The sequence below is a fragment of the Castor canadensis genome, chromosome 7 (assembly GCF_047511655.1).
Source record: "Castor canadensis chromosome 7, mCasCan1.hap1v2, whole genome shotgun sequence".
NCBI lineage: Eukaryota > Metazoa > Chordata > Mammalia > Rodentia > Castoridae > Castor > Castor canadensis.
This window is the reverse complement of record NC_133392.1, coordinates 78,079,360-78,098,195: the sequence shown is the minus strand read 5'-3', so window position 1 is coordinate 78,098,195 and position 18,836 is coordinate 78,079,360. Positions and strand designations below refer to the sequence as shown.

The following is an 18,836-nucleotide window of genomic DNA, read 5'->3' as shown; positions in this document are numbered from 1 at the left end:
AGAGAGAAGGAATATACTTATTTATATACTTACATATTGAACCATTTATGTAAGATCATTTTATTTAGGACTAAGTACAATTGCTCTGTCCACCTATTTTTAATATAAGAACAGAATTTAACATAAACAATAATGCCAGTATTTTTGTTTCATCTTTTGTTTTAGTTTTTCATTACATGGATAATGTGTTTCTATTTACTTGCTAAAGCAATCTCGTTTTTCATTAGTAAGTAATGTTTTGTGTTTTCTTCAGTATCCTCATTATTGATTAGAAATCTGCACTTTGTCGAAGAAGTACATTTTTCTCGATCATCTCTGATAAGCAGCAACCTTTGACTTTAATAATATTGCTGACTTAAGGATTCAGGCCTGAAATTATCCCTGCCTTAATTTAACAAATGTAATTTGGTGCCTCTGCTTTCGAAATTACTAAACTAATTATTGCTTTTCTTGTCTATATTTTTTGTTTCCTTCATCAGCCAATACCACTCCTGAAACAGAAGATGAATCATTCCATTACAATATCGCAGGAACAGATTGCCAGTCTTTTAGCTAATGCTTTCTTCTGCACATTTCCCCGACGAAATGCTAAGATGAAATCGGAGTATTCTAGTTACCCAGATATCAACTTCAATCGGTACGTTTGCAGAAAACACCTCTTTCACAGCGAAATAGATAAAGATGGAACTAACCAATATTTTTTGATTTGCCAGAGGTTAAGCATTTTACATACATCTTTATTGTGAGTTAAGTGATGTTTTTACTGTTTTGAAGGCAAGATAATTAAGGTTCATAGAGGTAAAGTACTTGTTTGGAATCCAGGAGCCAGTAAGTCACAGAACTAAGGTTTCATCTTAGTTATTGCAATGCTGATATTTTTTCCATCCTCTCAAATTATCCTCCTCTGAATGCTTTGAGTTTCCTCTGCCTCTGGTTTGATTAGTGACAGGAATATTTGCTGTACGTTATATTGCTTATTTGCTGAACTAATATGAAAATAGAAATAAGAGTCTTACTTTCTATAAAGATATTAGAAAGTAGGAATATCATCAAGTCATGAGACTTGGAAACATGTAAGGTGTCAAATTAATACTGGTCAAATAATATTGATAAAGTTATAGATTTCAGTTGTTTTTCCCAATGAATATTCTATCATCTACGCAAATGAAAACATTGTAAGGAATCTTCTTGGCAAATGATTGTCATTTTCCCTCCTTTTTTCCCCTCTCAGTCCCCAATCCTTTAATCCCCCACTTCTTTTTGTTTCTTCACTTGAGATTATCTTTACGGGATCTATGAACAAAGTGTGCGTTTTCTTCCTGAAGTACAGGAACAAGCCTTTAGAAAGCTGTTATAATAGGTGCTCCTCTTTCCCAGTAGGTTTATGTAATGTGCACCTCTGCTACCTCTAATCTCCTTATATCCTGGCTCTGAGTCAGTGTGGGCAGCATGCTAAATCGGAGCTACAGTCATGAGACAAACAAAAAAGACATTTCTGTTTGCCATACTGTTTTTATAGATTTTAATTTACCTTTTTAATGTAGTTTCTTAAAGATTTTTTATTTTGAACTAATTAGACACACAGAAAATTTGCAAAAGTAATACTGAGAATTCCTGTGTGCATTTCAACTACTTTTACCTTATGCTGATACCTTTTGAAAATATAGTAAAATGATCAAAATTAGGAACAGATATACTGACCTTATTTGAATCCTGCCAGTTTTTCTGCTGTCCCCTTTCTCTATTCTTAGATTGTACACAGCATCTTACATTGATTGCATTTGTTTGCTTAGTCTCCTGCAATCTCTTCCTGAGGTGTTTTTTTTTTTTTTGAGGGTGGGGGCTTGTTGGTTAGTTTATTTTTTCTTTTCTTTTATGACTTTGACACTTCAAAGATTACACATTAAATTGTAGAATGTTTTCAATCTGGGTTTCTGAAGTTCTTTCAAAATTGGGATGCGGTCATACATTTTGTGTCCTGCTAAAGTGCATCACATTAGTGGGCTCATGATTCTTCTTAGTGCTGGTGATAATAGTGTCTGTGAGTCTTTCCACGGTAACAGTACTCTAGTTCTGTTTTCTTGTGGGGAAGATAAAACACTATGCAAAGCTCTGTCTTACATTTTCCCCACTAATTTTAGCATCCTCTTGTGAGTCTTGTGTGTAGTTATTATTATGATAATGTTTGCCTACTGTAATTTTTCTGTTTCCCTTTTTTTTGCAGTATTCATTTGACTCTGTAAGGAAGAACTGTCCCTTATCTCCCATTTTAAAAATATCAGAATGGACTCGTGGATCTTTATTTTATTGTACATATTAAAATTGAATGCTACCATTTTTTATTTTGCTACTCAAATGTTTCTAGTTTTGGTTATTAGGTTTCCTTCAGGTTGGCTCCTCAGTTCCTTTAACAAGCTCCCTTTTTTTTTTTTTTTTTTGAGTATTTTCTTCCTTTCTGGAATCATAAAATGTTCTAGGCTTATCTTATATTTTCTAGTTCTACCATCAACTGTTTTCCCATTAGGATCACTATTTCCTTTTGTTTAAAGACTAAGATCTGGGTAATAGGTGTGCTTATTGCTACTGGAGTATCATTGTTTCTAATGTAATTTATTTTATATGGGCAACATTTCTGACAACTCCACATATCTAACATTGGAGAAATGTATTCACAGTTTTTTCCAGTCACAGAGTGTTAGTCCCAAAGGCCTTACTTCAGTCACTTGTAGTTACAGAATTCTTCATTATTTTAAGATGAGAAAAATTTCTATAATCCAGCTGATTAATACCTAATGCAAATTTTAAAGTAAGACATTTCAGGATGATTATTGTAGGGAAGATTTGTTTTTAGCAAATGCGTAAAAATTATTTGAATATAAGAATACTCTGAACTGTCATGATTCCTGGGTTAAATTTTTAAGGACTCTTAGTATTAAAATACCAATGACAACATTTGTTATTATATGTAATTATTCCCTGTTATATCAACACTAAAGGGGAAAGGACAGAAAACAAAAATAATGTTATTTGTGTAAAATTTCTTTAAAATCCCAGTGTTGGCAAACAGGATGGTACCCATTTTTTATCGTATTCTCTTTAGTTGCATAAATATCAATTGTGAGGAGCATGTTTTTCCAAATATCAGTAGCTAAATTTGTTTTAAGAAAATACTGCTTAGTCATGTAGGGTAGTTCAAATACACAGTGAACAACTACTGTATTTTCCACTGCGTGTAAGGGTACTGGGGTCACAGAGAAGGGATAAGCCAGATTCCCAGTTCTTATCTTACATAGAATTACCTCATTTTTTAAACTATACAGCTGCCTGTATAGCCCTTCTGTCCACATGCCTTTTATTCTTCCTCGAGACTCTGTTCACAAGTCACCATTTCTGGTATCTCCAATTCTGCCAAGATAGGTTCATATATCCTATAGTACTCTTCCTATGATAACCTCTTCTGTTACATAAAGGAGAGGTACACAGCCTATGGCACTCTGATAGAGATGGATGATTTAATAATAAAGGTACCTTTATTTAAAGAAACAACTTTTGAACTAAATATGAAAGGGTGAGTGGAAGTTATTACCAAGAAGTAAAGGAGGGGTGGATTTGTATTAGAAAAGGCACTGTGGAGAGGACTTGAATTGCCTAGAAATAATAGAAGACCAATGTGACTACAGCATTGAGAGAAAAGCATCATGCAGAAAGGAGAGCTGCACAAATAGGTATGCCTTGCAGAAAAAGTGGAAAGCAGTTGATTTGGCAGTAAGGACAGACTGGCACTCACAATCAGATTTACATTTTCATGGCTTGTTTTGACTGTAGTATGGGAATTGAATGAAGAGAGCCATAGTGCATGAGTTTATCCAGTTGAGGATACTATTGTAGTGTACCAGGAGAGATTGGTAGCTGGAATAGTATAGTGGTGCAGGAGAGAGGAGTGGAGACCTTTGAAGGGGTAATGGATATGAAAATGACAGACGACTGGAGTGGCATCCTGGGTACTTTTTAGGTTCATACAATCAGATGTGGACCTATAGTCTTCCAGTTTTCTTACTATACCACAAGCCCTCCTTTGCTGTAATTGGTTATTTAATCCTTGCAGTGGGACAGGGAGCTTACCTGTCTTGTTCTTTGCTGTTTCACAAAATCTCATTTATTGTAGACTTCAATAAATTCTTATTGAATGAATGAAAATAAATTTTACATGAAACATTTGAGATAATTAAGTGACTTGTTTTGAGTTATGGAGTTGGTTAATGGCAGAGTGCTAAGACTGTAATTTAGACCCTTTGTTTACAGTCTACTATCTTTTCAAACTGCATCTTATTCTTAGGATTTATGAGATGCTTTATTTTTAAGCCATATATACTTAAATGTAGATTTAACCTTTCATTTCTTTAGTATGTGGGATAGGATTGAGAGAACACAAAGAACATCAGTGTCTATGAGTGGAGGTGTACCAAGAACCTGTTCATTAAATATAATCTTTTTGCTTTTTAGAAAAAATTATTAAATCATTTTCTTTACTGTAAAAACAGGCTCACTAGAAGTTAAGGTTGTGCATCTCTTGCAGGTTTTCTTTTTAAATACAGAGAAAGAAATGGTCAAATTTTACATATAAGTAAAGAAATGAAAATTTGATTGCTTAGAAGTATAATTTTCTGTGCAAAGAGTATTAGTTGTGTTTGTAATATGGAATCTCCAGAGTAAGTAGCCTTTCTTTTTATTTATGATAAATACTTGAATAAGTCTAGAATCTGCCAGAGTGCTATCAATTATAAATTTTCTAACCAGAACTCTGGAAACAATCTCAGTGGTTCTGGGCCTGTTTTTCTGTTTTCTTGCTTTTGGTGAAAAGTAGTTCTAATTAATAATGCTTTAGAGTTCATGTCCCACTAACCATTCACGTTTTATTTCTGGGATATAGAATCCATTATTGTGTGTACCTTGATAAATCTCCAAGTTAAAGTTTTGGTGCCTTAGCTTCAGACTTTCTCAGGAGATTGTTTTGTTTTTTTACTTAATTGTACACTTCTGATTTTTTTTTTTAAGGAAGCACTGTGTTTCTTCTAACCAAGTTAAGATTGTATCAGAACATTTCTTTTCCAAAAGTTATTTTAAAAACTTTGTTACGGACATTTTCAACATGACTGAGAGTGTAGTGAGCCAATATTTTAACTAATATTTAAAAACAGTACTTAACTATTTTTGTCAAGGTATTTCCAACCCTACCTTTTATTTTATTTTATTGGCAGTACTGGGGATTGAACTAAGGGTCTCAGGCTTGCTATGCAGGTGCCCTCCAATGTTAGCCACCCCCCCAACCTTGTTTTTGTAGTGAAAATGATAGTAAAGTTTATTAGGAAAGGACTTTCAATAGGCTGAAAGCTGTTGTTTCTAGAGTGAGAATGAGAACAACAGTTATTTTTACCTTGGCACCAGTTTTTATTGAGGTGAAAGGGCTTGGAGTGTTAAGTCCCTCCCTAGGACCAGCTCACGAAGCTGTTTATGACACTGTGTCAAGAGGCTAGGGTAGGTCTATAGATTTAGAAAGTACCAAATATTATTGGGTCCACCTGACACCCCAGGATCTGATTTACTGGCTGGGTCTTTGTTTTGTTAAGACGCATAAATTGGTGTTGACCTACCTTAGGGTGGGTGACTTAGAAGCATCTTGGGACATCCCATGACCTCGGTGGGCTATTTTGATCCTAATAGAGGCTATTAGGACTTGCAGTGTTTTCTTTCAGAGACCTAGAAGAATTCGTCATGTTAGGTTCCCTTTGCATGCCCTATCACTCACAGTTAACTGCTTCCTGACATTCCCCTCTGAAGAACTAGAGACCCTTAAAGTCTTTTAGGAAATAGGAAGTTGAAATCATTCCTGGCTACCTCCTGCTCATTTGGGGCATAGGCCTAGGTCAGGAGTCTCTGGAACTTGCTTTCTGTGGATGGGGACAGCTAGGATTTCTTGGATATCATATCCAGCAGTAGTCATGTTCAAAGAGGAGGAGACATGCTTTTGAGCTGTATCATTTGTAGTTTTATATCCTTTTGCAGAAGCAGATTTAAGCAATTAGATCTGTTATCCAAGTTAAGATTTATTAGATCAGAGATCCTGAGTCACAGCATGAAAAATATTCCCTAAAAGTCAGCACTAGTATCTTCCATGGTCCTTGTGTCTGGTGAGAGAAGAAGTCAGGCAAGACATGGAAATGTAGTGAAAGTGTTAGGAAAGTTTATTAGGAATGGAATGCACCTAATAGACTGAAAATGGGTTGTCTTTACAGTGAGAATGGGAACAACCAGTCCTTTTGGCTTTAGTCATTTTTTTAATGTTTTTGCCTGGCTGCCCTGGACTGTGATTCTCCTACTTATGCCTCCTGCATAGCTGGGATGACAGGCATACACCATATTCCAACTTGTTTGTTGAGATGGTGTCTCACTAATTTTTCCCCAGTCTGGTCTGGAATCACAATTCCTCCTGATTTCTGCCTCCCAGGTAGCTAGCCTAGCCTTGCCTAGCCTTGGCTATACCATATTTAAAAAAATTCCATACATTCTGTCTCAACCATTATGAATTCAGTATTTAAATTCTTCCCAGATACCATTGGTCCTAATTCTTGTAAATGTATATAGCTTTTTCCTCTATGGAGAATGATAACTATACATATGTATCTATTAATATACCTCTGTTTGCATCCATACGTACAGGTGTATAGCATAGAAAATCAGAATGACAAGAAAATTAGCCAAAATATTACCATTGGGTGGTGAGATAAACAATACATTTAATAGTTTTATTTCACCCTTTTCTAAGGTTTTAAATGATTTATAGTGAGCATATACTTCTTTTATATTTAGGAGAAAAATAGTTACTTAAGAGGAGGAATAAAGAAGTCATCAGAATTATGTAGGAAACAAAGTTAACAAAAGAGTAGATGATTTTTGTAATTTCATTTTGAGAGTAGAATTCCATAGACTTTTGAAAAAGGTATAGGTAGCTTCCTCACAATTGTACTTTCATGGACACGTGTTTATTGCCTGTAATTTATCCTAAGAGTTCTGTTCACATGTGAAAGAAACAAAATCCACAGAGTCCACTAGTGATGGGGACATGCAGTGCTGTCAGCTTTCTCTTCTCAACAGTAAATACTCTAGGTGCAGAATGGCCGATGGACAGAAACCAAGAAGTCCTTGGATTGCTTAGCTTTGGTGACTTCCCATAATTACCAAAATTTATATTAATTTTTATGTGTGTTCTAGTTTTAAAATGACTTTGTTTTTAGCTGTACACTTTTTTCATTATTGGATGAGAATAATAAGTACATTTATTTTACCTAAACTATAAAGAACTGATGCAGTTTGACTTAAAATGTTAGTAGGCTTTTAGTTTGTCTGAATTTTCAGAAGGATATTTGGAAATAGATTTCCTTAGGTTGTACAACACAACATTGGGATGAAACTTATGGAAAAGTTATTAATTTTAATTAGGATGTTAACCTTGAAGTAGCTCTAAAGAATGCTTATTTTCTAATGCCAAGTATATTTTATCAGCTTGGAGAATAGAGGCTTATTACTTTTTCATTTCTGTGTTGTTTTCTGTTAGGTATAGTGTTATAGACTAGTCACTCTATTGTCATGACCAGCTGAATTTCTTGTGTGAACTCTGAAACAGCTTGACAATAGCAGGTTTATGTTTTCCATTGTGCTTGGTCATTTATCCAGAAGTTGGTTGGCCCTGAATGTCAGCATGCTTGCCTTGATAAGATACAAGGCCGGACTGTTTATCTTAATAGTAGGAATATAGATTAGAACAATGCAAGCCCTTTATGTAAATGCATGTTGTTTTTTTCCTGGCTGTTATATAATGCCTTATTTTAGCACAAATACCTCATCTTACACCATCATTATCTGAAAAAGTTTTCCCATGAAAATATCTTTTAATGATAGCTAATTGAACAGTTACATGCTAATCACTGCTAAATTATTTTTTACTTAATCCTCACTTCAGCAATATGAATTAGGTATTGCTGTTATTCCTGTTTTCCAGATAAAGAGATGTAAGTTACTTCACCAAGTTAACACAATAACTGGTAGAATTTGGATTCAACTCAACATATAGTCTATTTCTAGAAGCTGTGTTCCTTAACCGCCTTGCTGCACAGTCTCCCATTGAGTGAACCAGGTTAATACCTATTATCTCATAGCTAATCAGAATTTAGAACAATTTTTAGGGATAATACTTACTCTGTTAAATGAACCAAAGCCATCTGTAAGTCCAGAGGGATTTAAGCTTGTATTAAATAATATTTTCACCAAATAAGAGTTTAACTAGGTCTGTTGAAGCCAGACATACTCTTGTCTTCCTGAGTAATGGATGTTGTTTTAGATGCCAGAACATTAAAAAATGAATTAAAACTGGTAAGCCCATGATAGTTTCCACAATTGTTATAGGGATTTTCAGCAGCCAGAATGCACTTTCCTATTACTATGAGATGATATTTATTTTAATGAACCTAAACTAACAAATGAGAGCAATGACTGTACATACTGTTGATACATCCATTGAGACTCACTTTGATTCTATCTGTGGAAGTTTCTAGGTAGGGAAACTTCTACACTAGTGAGGTTCAGGGAGAGTAAATGACTTTTCTTCTATTCAGACTCAGTGCTTTTCTTTGTGTCTCACTGCCTCTCAAGAACAGAATGGGAAGACAACCCAAAGTTCCCCTTTTCTGTGTGGTTTCTAAAAGATCAAATACTTAATCTGGTGACCCATTTGGTAAACTGATTATGTAGCATTTTGTTGTTGATGTGTTTCCTTTTTTGCATAGTTTGTTTTTATTATTATAGTTTCTGGCAATTGAGAGAGGTTTGTGTATGTATGTTAGTATGTAAGCGTATTTAATCTCAAATGAGGTATAGCTAGCTGATTGAGTAGTGGTAGGAGACTGACGTCAATAAATTGAATAAGTCTTCCTTTTTTATTTATTGTTGTGTTCTTCCAGACCTGTTTAGTTATGTTAAATACTCCTGACCTTTTCCCCTGCTTGCCTTTCATGGCCTAAACATTCATATAAAGGCTTCCAATGTGATTAGCATTGATGCTTCTGAAATTGCATGGAAACTAGATGGTCAGAGATAAATTGTGGGTCTCAGCAGTGGTCAGCCCAGGAGGCTTTTATATCTGCTTCTTCCCTGGATTGGAAATGCTTCTGGGGCCATATGGCAGAGTGCCTCACAAAGGAGCAGGAAGGACTTTCTGGCTGGGTCCTGTATTATCACTTGCTTCTGCTTTAAAGTTATAGTGCTTTGAGCTTGATTTACTGTATACTAATGGAATTAATCCTTAACTTAAAACTGTGTGTGTGTGTGTGTGTGTGTGTGTGTGTGTGTGTGTGTGTGTGTAGAATTTAATTCCAGTAATAATATGAATATTCCATTCAGGGAAAGATTTTATTAAACAATGTTTCTCTTTATAAGTATGGAAAGAAAAGCACCAGTTAATAAGTATCTGACCCTTGATTGACTTCTTTCCTTGAAAATGCAAACTGTTTTGTTTAAAAAGTGTGTTTGCCTTACTGGCTTTTTAAAATCATCTATACTTATCCTTTAGTAAGAGACCAAAATGTCTTTTCCACATACACAAGAGTTATGGCCTGCTTTATGTGTACATTCACATATATGACACTGATTCAAAATATACCTTGAAATATACATACGCAGGACTTGAGAAATCTAATTTGTAAAAAAAAAAATGTTGGGACGTTAAAAATTGAATGATGCTTGATTGTTACGAGGTCTCCCTCTCTCTGCTTTATGTATTTGTCTTTACTGTTCTTTCCTCTGTTTTTGTGTCTCTCTTATATCTTCTCTCTATCTCGGCCTCATTTCTGTCAGCCTCTCTCTCTTCCTTCCTCCTTCTCTGGCTCTGTCCTCAGTCTCTTTTCTTCCTCTTCCTGAGAACACATTATCCCTCAAATTGTACATCACTCTTATGATGACTTCCTTTCATGCTTGTTGCCTGTACATTTCTGTTATTTTCTCTTATTGCAGTAACAAGATAACTTATTTTATTTGGGTAGCTATACATAGTGCTTTAAAATGTCAGAGCAGCCAAGTCTGTGATTTGTTATAAAGGTTTTAAACTTGCTTCATTTCCTCTGACTTTGTCTCCATTTTTGCATAAACACATACCCTTTCTGCTTCTTATCAGGAAAATGGGAAAGCCTGTTTAGTTACACAGTGATTTGAAATTAGACTTGGAGCAACAAATAAATGAAGTACATTGAGATTCTGTTTAATTTGTACCTGTAAGATTTAGACTTACAAGATAAATAGTGGCACTCATTTGTAGTGATAATAACAGCCATATAATTTTCCAGGAAAGTCCAAATCAACCAGGGTAGTAAATCCATAGTCCCGAGGGGCTCTGTGGTTAATAATTTGACCTCATGATTATAAAACATGTGGCCTCCTATGCAATTTTACAAACAGCTGACCACATATAGAATGTAGAGACATTTTTCTCTTTTTGTGTTTTAGGAAATTATTCTTTAAGAGCAATAGCCATGTTCTTCTCTGTCTGCAGTAGTTCTATTGATGAGGAACTTTTTCCCTTTAATTGAATTGTATAATACATCAATTCATTTCTAGAGAAAGGTGGTGGCTGCTTTTACATTCACAGTGTTTTCCACCACTGAGTAGTAACCCTACAAAGGGATTTTGCAACAGAGCCCAAGGTATTCATTTAGTAAATCTTATTTAGTGTTATAGGGTATTTAATTAAACTGCCAAGTGGCTTCTCCATTTTGACTATCACTTTGATTTAAACAAACTCTGTTTTGGTTGGCATATTGCAGAGAAGTCAACCTGAAACTTGCATTCTTTATGATCCTTTTGTTAGCTGGCAGTTGTATTTAATAATACGTGAATTAAATATTCTTAGAAATTAGTCTGAAATGTGTGAGAATTATTATAAACATGGTCTTTACCTATTTTTTAAACATAGGTTTGATTTTAGATTAGGTTGAAATTCTACCTGGCATTAGTGTTCTGTTTAGAAAGTAACTATTCATATAAATTGTTTTTCTAGAACACCACCCTCAATGTAGATTTCAGATCATGAACAGGGTCCTTTGTAGTCCACATTTCCTTCCCTTTTCCTAATTCATTTTAATTCCTCAATAGGATTTCTCATGAAGTTAACTTTTTCCTCTGTACATACTTATGTAAGCTTGCTCTTCTAATCATAAAGAAAAATGTTATCCATTTTAGCACTTATTAAAATGAACTTTTACTTGAAGGGATTCTGGATTTAAAGTCAGAGTATATGACTGGAGGCAGAGAATCCTTATCATTTATTGCCCCTGAATCTTCCTATAATTTTAAAATGCCTTTGGAAAGCTATTTGTTATGCCCCAAAGCATGCTTTTTTGTGAGAAATCCTTAGTGAACTACTTACTCAGTTCATACACTTCTAGAGCCTGTTTTTCTTTCCTCAGGGTAAATTAAATTATATGTTACCAATAACAATGCCATGCCATTTCAAAGAAAACCAAATTAAGTAGAGCAGATCCAGGTTGCTGGAAACTGAATAACATAGGGTAGGCACTGTTTTGGTTACCAAGCAAAGGATCTGTATTAGTCATCTTGGACTGCTATACAAAATAACCATAGGATGGGTGACTCAAACCACAGAAAATTTATTTTCTCACAGTTCTGGAGGCTACCATCCCAGATTAAGGTGTTGGCCAATTAGGTGCCAAATGAGGTCTTGAAGATTATTGCCTTTTCTCTGTGTCCTCACATGGCAGAGAGTACACTCCGACTCATTCTCTTCTTCTGAGGAGCCCAATCCTATAGATTAATCTGTGACCTCAATTAACCCTTACCACTTCCTCACAGGCCCTTGCAAATACAGCTGTTTGGAGATTCCAGCTTCAACATATGAATATTGGGAGACCAGAATTCAGTCTGTCACAGAATCTACTTGCTTAAATATCGAAGTCTGCTCATTTAATCATCCTTCATTATCTTGTCATACTTGCCTGTGTCTCTCCCCTCATCGTATTCCCCTCATTTTACTATAGACAGTCAGATGTGATAATTTTTCAGCTACCATTTTTCTCCAGTTATGTAAGTACTTAGTATTGTTGTGCATAAAATAGTATTTGCCTTGAGGAAAATGGCTGTGCATTAACTGACTGGCCCAAGTTGACCTTGGGGGACTAAAGGTAGTGCCTTTTTTTAAATGCTTGGTGGAAATACAGGTTTAGTGTTTTGTGAGTTATTAAGGCATTTTAAATCACCCTCCATCTTCTTTTATGTTTTGGTCTTTTTCAGGTTGTTTGAAGGACGTTCATCAAGAAAACCAGAGAAACTGAAAACTCTCTTCTGCTACTTTCGAAGAGTCACAGAGAAAAGTAAATTCCTTTCATTTTTACTATAATTTTTCATGCTGATGAGTACAATTCAAATCAAGGGACATTTTGAGTTTAGAATGTCTTTCCTGCCCAAACCAGATTTATACAACAATGATACATTGTTATAACTTAGATTTTATGTATATGGTACATATATACAAGAATGTATACCATGAATGTATGTGGATTCCGAAATTAGACCCATATACAAAAGTACTGGGGATTGAAATCAGGGCTTCATGCTTACTAGGCAAGCACTTTACCATTTGAGCCATGCACCCCAATACAATATTGAAATCTCTAATATATACATTAAAGAATTTTTATGAGCAAAATCAGTAAATTTTTCAAAAAAAAAAAGTATATTGACCAGAAAATATATTTTAGGTCTCTTTGCTGTAAGAAACGTTAACTTAAGTTAATTTATATAGATCAAGTAATTCATTGTTTTCCTACCCATTCCTCTCTTTTGGGTCTCCCTAAGCCCTTTGTAGAATTGTTAAAAACTGAGTCGTACTTAGTGTTTACATGTCTGTCTTCCTCTATTGGACCTTACTATTTTGCTTTGCCAGATCTGATGGTAGCCTGAGGTAGCAGTAGTACATTTCCCACAAATGCAGGTAATGAGCATCTCATGACAGATTGGTATTGCTTCTCCTATCTCAGAAGCTGAATGACCCTGACCAAGTTCCTTAATACCTAATGCCTCAATTTTCTCATCTGTGAAGTAAAATAATAATGATAATTACTTCATAGGGTTGTTGCAGAGATTTAAACAGGAAGATACATGCTTAATATGTTAGCTTTTGGGTATCCTTTCCTACAGGTTGATGATAAAGGAAATCAGAATACTTCAAAAGTTTCCTTGTGCTAAGTAAGTCAGGTCTACTCTGCTCAAGTCTAATAAGTACTTTCACTTGTGGTCACCCACCTTGTGGGATTGTGATTGTCTTAAAGCATGTGTTGGAATCATTACAGGTTCATTTTTGTAATACTCTTAATTTTCTCACGTTATAGTACATTTTGTATTTTCTTCCCTTGAATGTAATGTTGCCGAATATTGTTCAGATTTTTGGAAAGAAATCAAGTATCAAGATTTCGATGTATAAAGGGAAAAATCATATTCTTTTTTGATAAAATATTTATCTTTTAGTGTATTGAATTTTAGTTTTGTGCTCCATAATGAAATGTTCAGGAAAACGTAGGATCATTCAGGTTTATGAGACACAAAATCAAATTAGAATTTGTAATGAATTGATAGAAAGATGATTACTTTTTTTTTTTACTAACATGCTTTTTAAATCTAAATAGAATTATTAGAAATAAGTAATTCAAAGCTTAATTTTCTGTCTAGGGGTCAAATCATATATTTCTTCTCTGAAAACTAATTTACTTTTCTAAGTTTTAGTATTTCAGATATTTTGAGACAAAAAAGCCAAAAGTTTTAACTAAAAATGTTTAAGCCCTCATAAGTCTTATGAGTTTGTCAGGCTAAAGGAATAAACTGTAATTAGACATTTTATTTTCTGGCTTTTTTATTATACGTAGTAATTTAGTTATTTGTAAAAATATAGTGAAATGTCTAAATCTGATGGCTGGAGGAGGAAGTACTGAGGGAAATAAACAGATTTGTCGTGCAATGACCAGCTGTATAGAAGTTCTGGAGCCTAGTGATTGAATAGAGACTCCTGAAATCTGTGTAAAGTACTTATATTTTAGTAAATCCAACACATCACAGATGATAGGAAGTGCCATCACATAATATACCTCTAAGAAGAAGAAAACCAGGATGGGGGAAATCTTATAGGAGAACTGTCACACTGAGACACAAGAGGTCTGTGCCCTTGGTCAAGGATACATGAGAAATTAACCTGGCAATGCAAAAAACGGACAGTAAAGAAACTTTTAACTCTCAACTTTGGCATTATATAGAATAGGGGAAAATTTCCCCTGAAATTTGAATCACAAACTCCAAATATCAATCTGGAGTCTTACTATCTGGGTGATCTACAAAAGCCTGTAATAGAGAATTTTATCCATATGATTTCAAGTCATTGGTACCTCCAGATGATGGCAAAAGCAGATGCTCATCTTCTATGGGAAAACCCTACTTTAATCCAAACCCATGGCAGACAGCGCCATTAAAAAGGATATATTCATGTTTCAGAAACTTAGAATGTGGGGGAAAAAAAAAGAATTGATAAACATAACTCTGGTAGAACCTACTTTTAGTTGAGGGGGGTGCTGACTGGGGGGTTGAACTCAAGGAAGGCCTCATACTTGCTAGGCAAGCACTCTACCACTTGAACCATGCCTCCAACCCTGGAGGTTATTTTTGAGATAGGGGCTTGCTCTATGCCTAGGCAGGAGTCCTGGACCACACTCCTCCTGCTTGTGCTTCCCCAAGTATCTGGGGATGACATGCGTATGCCACCATGTACAGCCATTGGTTGAGATGGGATCTCCTGAACTTTTTGACCAGGCTTTGAACTGTGATCTTTTGATCTCTGCCTCCCAAGTAGCTAGGAATGACAGGCTTGAGTCACCATACCTTTCCAGAACCTGTTTTTCAGTGTTATTAAACATCTATATTTTATATTCACAATGCTGATATTCGAGACCAAAAGATTTTAAAAAGCCTTCTGAATTAAATTGTTTTTGATACAGTTTTAGAAAAAGTATCTTATAGGTTACATATTCAAAAATTGATGAAACAGGCATGTTCTCAAAGGCATTTTTGTTAATAATTATATTTAGAGAACCATATCCTCCCTTCCTTTCTCTTTCTCTGCCAGCAGTGTTTGTTTATCAATTTCTCTTGGTCTCTCTTAGCGTATGGAAGACACTTATTGATTTACTTCTGCCAAGTAACTGAATGATGAAATGGACATTATTTTCCTAGTAGAATTGCATCTCTAGAGTTTGGATTGTTTGGTCTGTTACTCATGTTTTAAATATGCTATTCATTTGTCCTAAAGTTAAATAAGCTAAAGAATATTTTAAAATACGTGTTAGCAAAAAATTCTGTTGTTTTTTCCTGCAGTACTGGGGTTTGAACTCAGGACCTTGTGCTTGCTAGGCAAGTGCTCTACCACTTAAGCCATGCCTCTAGCCCACTTTACACTTTCCTATTTTTCAAATAGGATCTTGTGATTTTTGCCCAGGCTGCAGTCCTCCTACCCTGTGACCTCTTACAGAGCTGGGATTACAGATGAGAGCTTATAATCATCCTTTGAAATAGGGTCTCACTAACCGATTTTTCCCGGGGCTGGTCAGGAACCATCATCTTCCTATCTCTGTCTCCCAAATAGTGACCCACCATATGGAGCATAAAATTCTGTTTGCTAATACAGCTGTGCCACATGATTTTTAAGTTGTTACTTCATGTCACTGGCCATAAAGAAATGCAGAACTGTCTGAAGGAATGAAATTATTGCTAGGTTTTCTTTGGGCTCAACACTGTCATCCTAACAGTTCCTGACATCTATCTCTGTGCTTAAGAGCTTTTTTTTTTTTTTTTTGGTAACAGAAGAAAACAGAAATGGCATCGTCTTTTAATTTGTTCTTTGATTTGAAGCAGGCAGATTACTTTTGGCCAGCTGATTTATTTTTTGCTTTGCCTCTGGCTTAAAAAAAGTAAATGTTATGAAAAAAAAACTTCTAAAATTATTGACTGAATTAACAATACTTCATTTTGATCCTTACAAATATGTTGCTTCTTGAAAAACATGGCATCATTCTTCTCTGCACTTTGAGAGCACAGTGATTCTGTCTGTTCCTTAGGTGCCTTCTAGTAAGTTAGAGCAATTGCCTGATGTCTAAGCTAGAGACTTAACTGTGTAAGTCCAAAGGACAGTCCAAAGATTTCCTTTTTAAATCTTAGACATTTTACTTCATCAAAAAGCACATAAATATATATCTGTTCACCAGGTTTTGAGTGTAGGATTAAGATTTTTCTTTGAAAAGGACTCTACAGATTGGAATTCAGTTTTTTCTTTATTTCTTAAGTTATACCAACTATGTATCTTTTTAAGTGCTTTTTTAAAAAAAGGATATTCATTTTAGAAAACATCACCAAAAATTACCAGTACTAAAATCCTGCCAGGTTGTTAGTTGTATAGTTTTATTTAGTGAAGACTTGCTATTTTATAGGAGCTCCTAATATTATCATTATTATTTTATTTTTATATGGTACTGGGGTTTAAACTCAGGGTTTCGTGCTTACTGAGAAGGCACTCTATTGCTTTAGCCACACTCCCAACCTTCCTAATATTATTTTAAGTAAGTTCTTCATTGTGTGGTTGGCCTTCAGTATCCAAGGATGCTCCATCTGCAGTGTAACCTACAACAGATTTAAAATAATCTAAAAATATAACATCTGCAGTAACATGTACAGACTTTTTTCCTTGTCATTATTCCCTGAACAATATGATATATCAACTATTTACCTAACATTTACATTGTATTAGGAATTATCAGTAATCTAGAGGTGATTTAAAGTATACAGGAGGATGTGATAGGTTATATGTAAATATCAGGAGCTTGAGCATCCAGATTTTGGTATCTAGTAGTACTGAAACCCCCACAGATAACAAGGGATGAGCGTATTTCAATCTGTATAATAGACTTGGTATTTCCTCATTATTTTATATTATAACCATTTAGACTGGTTCTTTTATTGAATATATGTAAATTGAAATCTTAAATTTATTTTATTTTTTTTCTTTTATTGCTTTTCTAGAGCCTACTGGGTTGGTGACATTTACAAGACAGAGTCTTGAAGAATTTCCAGAATGGGAAAGGTAATCATTAAAATAATCATAGACCTTTAGAATTAGAAGAACTATTTTGCTATGAGAGGATTCTATTTTACAGTTCTTGAAAAGGTTTCTCAACCTCTGATTGCCCCATAAGTACGGAGTTTCTGTCATTGTTAGGAAAATCATCTTTTAAATCAAAATCTGTATCTCTTTGGCTTCTGCCATTTTGTTTTAGTTTTGTCTTCTAGAACAAATTTTGTTTAGAATTAAGGAGTTTTGTGTATGAAGACAATAATATTAAGTGGAAATTGTTGCAGGAGGGCTCAGACAGAGAGACGGGGCACCAAAGCTTTTGAGAATCAAGTTTATTAAGCAGGCTGGCAGTGACTCAGCGGACTCGTGTCCAAAGGCTGAACCCTGAGAACAAAGGGAGCTTTCCTTATATACTATTTAGATCAGATTACAGAAATGGGGGGGAGGGATAACAGCTTTTCCCATACATGGTCACATATTATTTCATTGTCTGTTTTAACCTCTGGGGTGAGTTGACCTTTCTCTGGTCTTGCCCTAGGTGCTACTTGACATTCTTCAAATCCAGTTTTTTTTGTTTTATTTTGATTTGTTTTACTGTTGCACTCATTATCTCTTATTATCAAACACATTGTCTCTCATTATCTCCCTTCCTTCCTGCCACATTCCGCTGTTTGAGTCTCAGACCCACTTCTGGGTCAGAGAGCATCATCTTGATCTGGGGGTTAATATTCCATAATGACCCTGAAGGATTGCAGTACCGGAGCGATTAGGCAGGGTAGTATCAGGCATGCTTCTAAGACAAAGAATGTTGCCCCTATTAAGTTCTTAAACCCACCTAGGGTTGAGAACCAGACAGGTCACTGGGACTCCATCCCTTCCAGGTTTGAACAAAAATAATAAGTATGGACCAGAGTTTTGGTAACAGTACTTCCTGGTTGGGTAGTGCACATGCATAAGTCACAGTCCAAGGCCTGGGGGGAGGTCCCCAGGTAGAGAGCTGACCAAGATTAGCAAGAAGAAAACATAGAAGGGACTCATCCATAGAGGTGAGATGGGCGACTCCTCAGGCTTCCACCGTGCATAGACTAGTCAGCGCCAGAGTGACTAGAGCAGGGCTGACGTCTTCTCATTGTGGTGTATTGTTGTCTCCTGGAAGTAGGATCCTGCTCTCCTGCAGTGATCTGGAGCACCTTCATGAGAGCAATGAGGTACTCGGCCATGGTGGATCCAGACAGTGATCTCTGCTACCTTAACTGCAGTGGGGGTGGGCAAAACAACAAGAAAAGGGCCCCTCTAGTGGGGCTTTAGTGGTTGAACATTCCATTCCTTTACCTAAACAGCACCCCCTGATTTATAAGGATGTGTGGGAGTTGTCAGGGAACAGGGAGTCTCTTTCTTACCCAGTCATTGATTTTCGAGAGAGTCAACTTGAGGGCTGCATCTGCTGTCTCAGGGTGAGGTCACTCATTTCCTTAAAGTCCCCTTGCAGGCCCTTGACTAAAGGGAGTGGGTGCCCCAAAAGAATTTCAAAAGGGGAGAGATGTGTCCACTTGGTGGTGCTAAACCTAATCCTCAGCAATGTTATGAGCAGGCACTGATCCCGTTATAGGTG

At 35.6% G+C, this 18,836-nt stretch overlaps 1 protein-coding gene across 2 annotated transcripts in view; it reads left to right on the top strand.

Moving 5' to 3' along the window:
• The window catches only part of Parg (poly(ADP-ribose) glycohydrolase), a 141,270-nt gene that overhangs the window by 66,628 nt on the left and 55,806 nt on the right, over positions 1–18,836 (top strand). For both annotated transcript variants that reach the window (XM_074079414.1, XM_074079413.1), the window contains exons 9-11: positions 480–637; positions 12,352–12,431; positions 17,173–17,233. In XM_074079414.1, the coding sequence (XP_073935515.1) occupies positions 480–637; positions 12,352–12,431; positions 17,173–17,233 (299 nt within the window). The remainder of the gene's footprint in view (positions 1–479; positions 638–12,351; positions 12,432–17,172; positions 17,234–18,836) is intronic.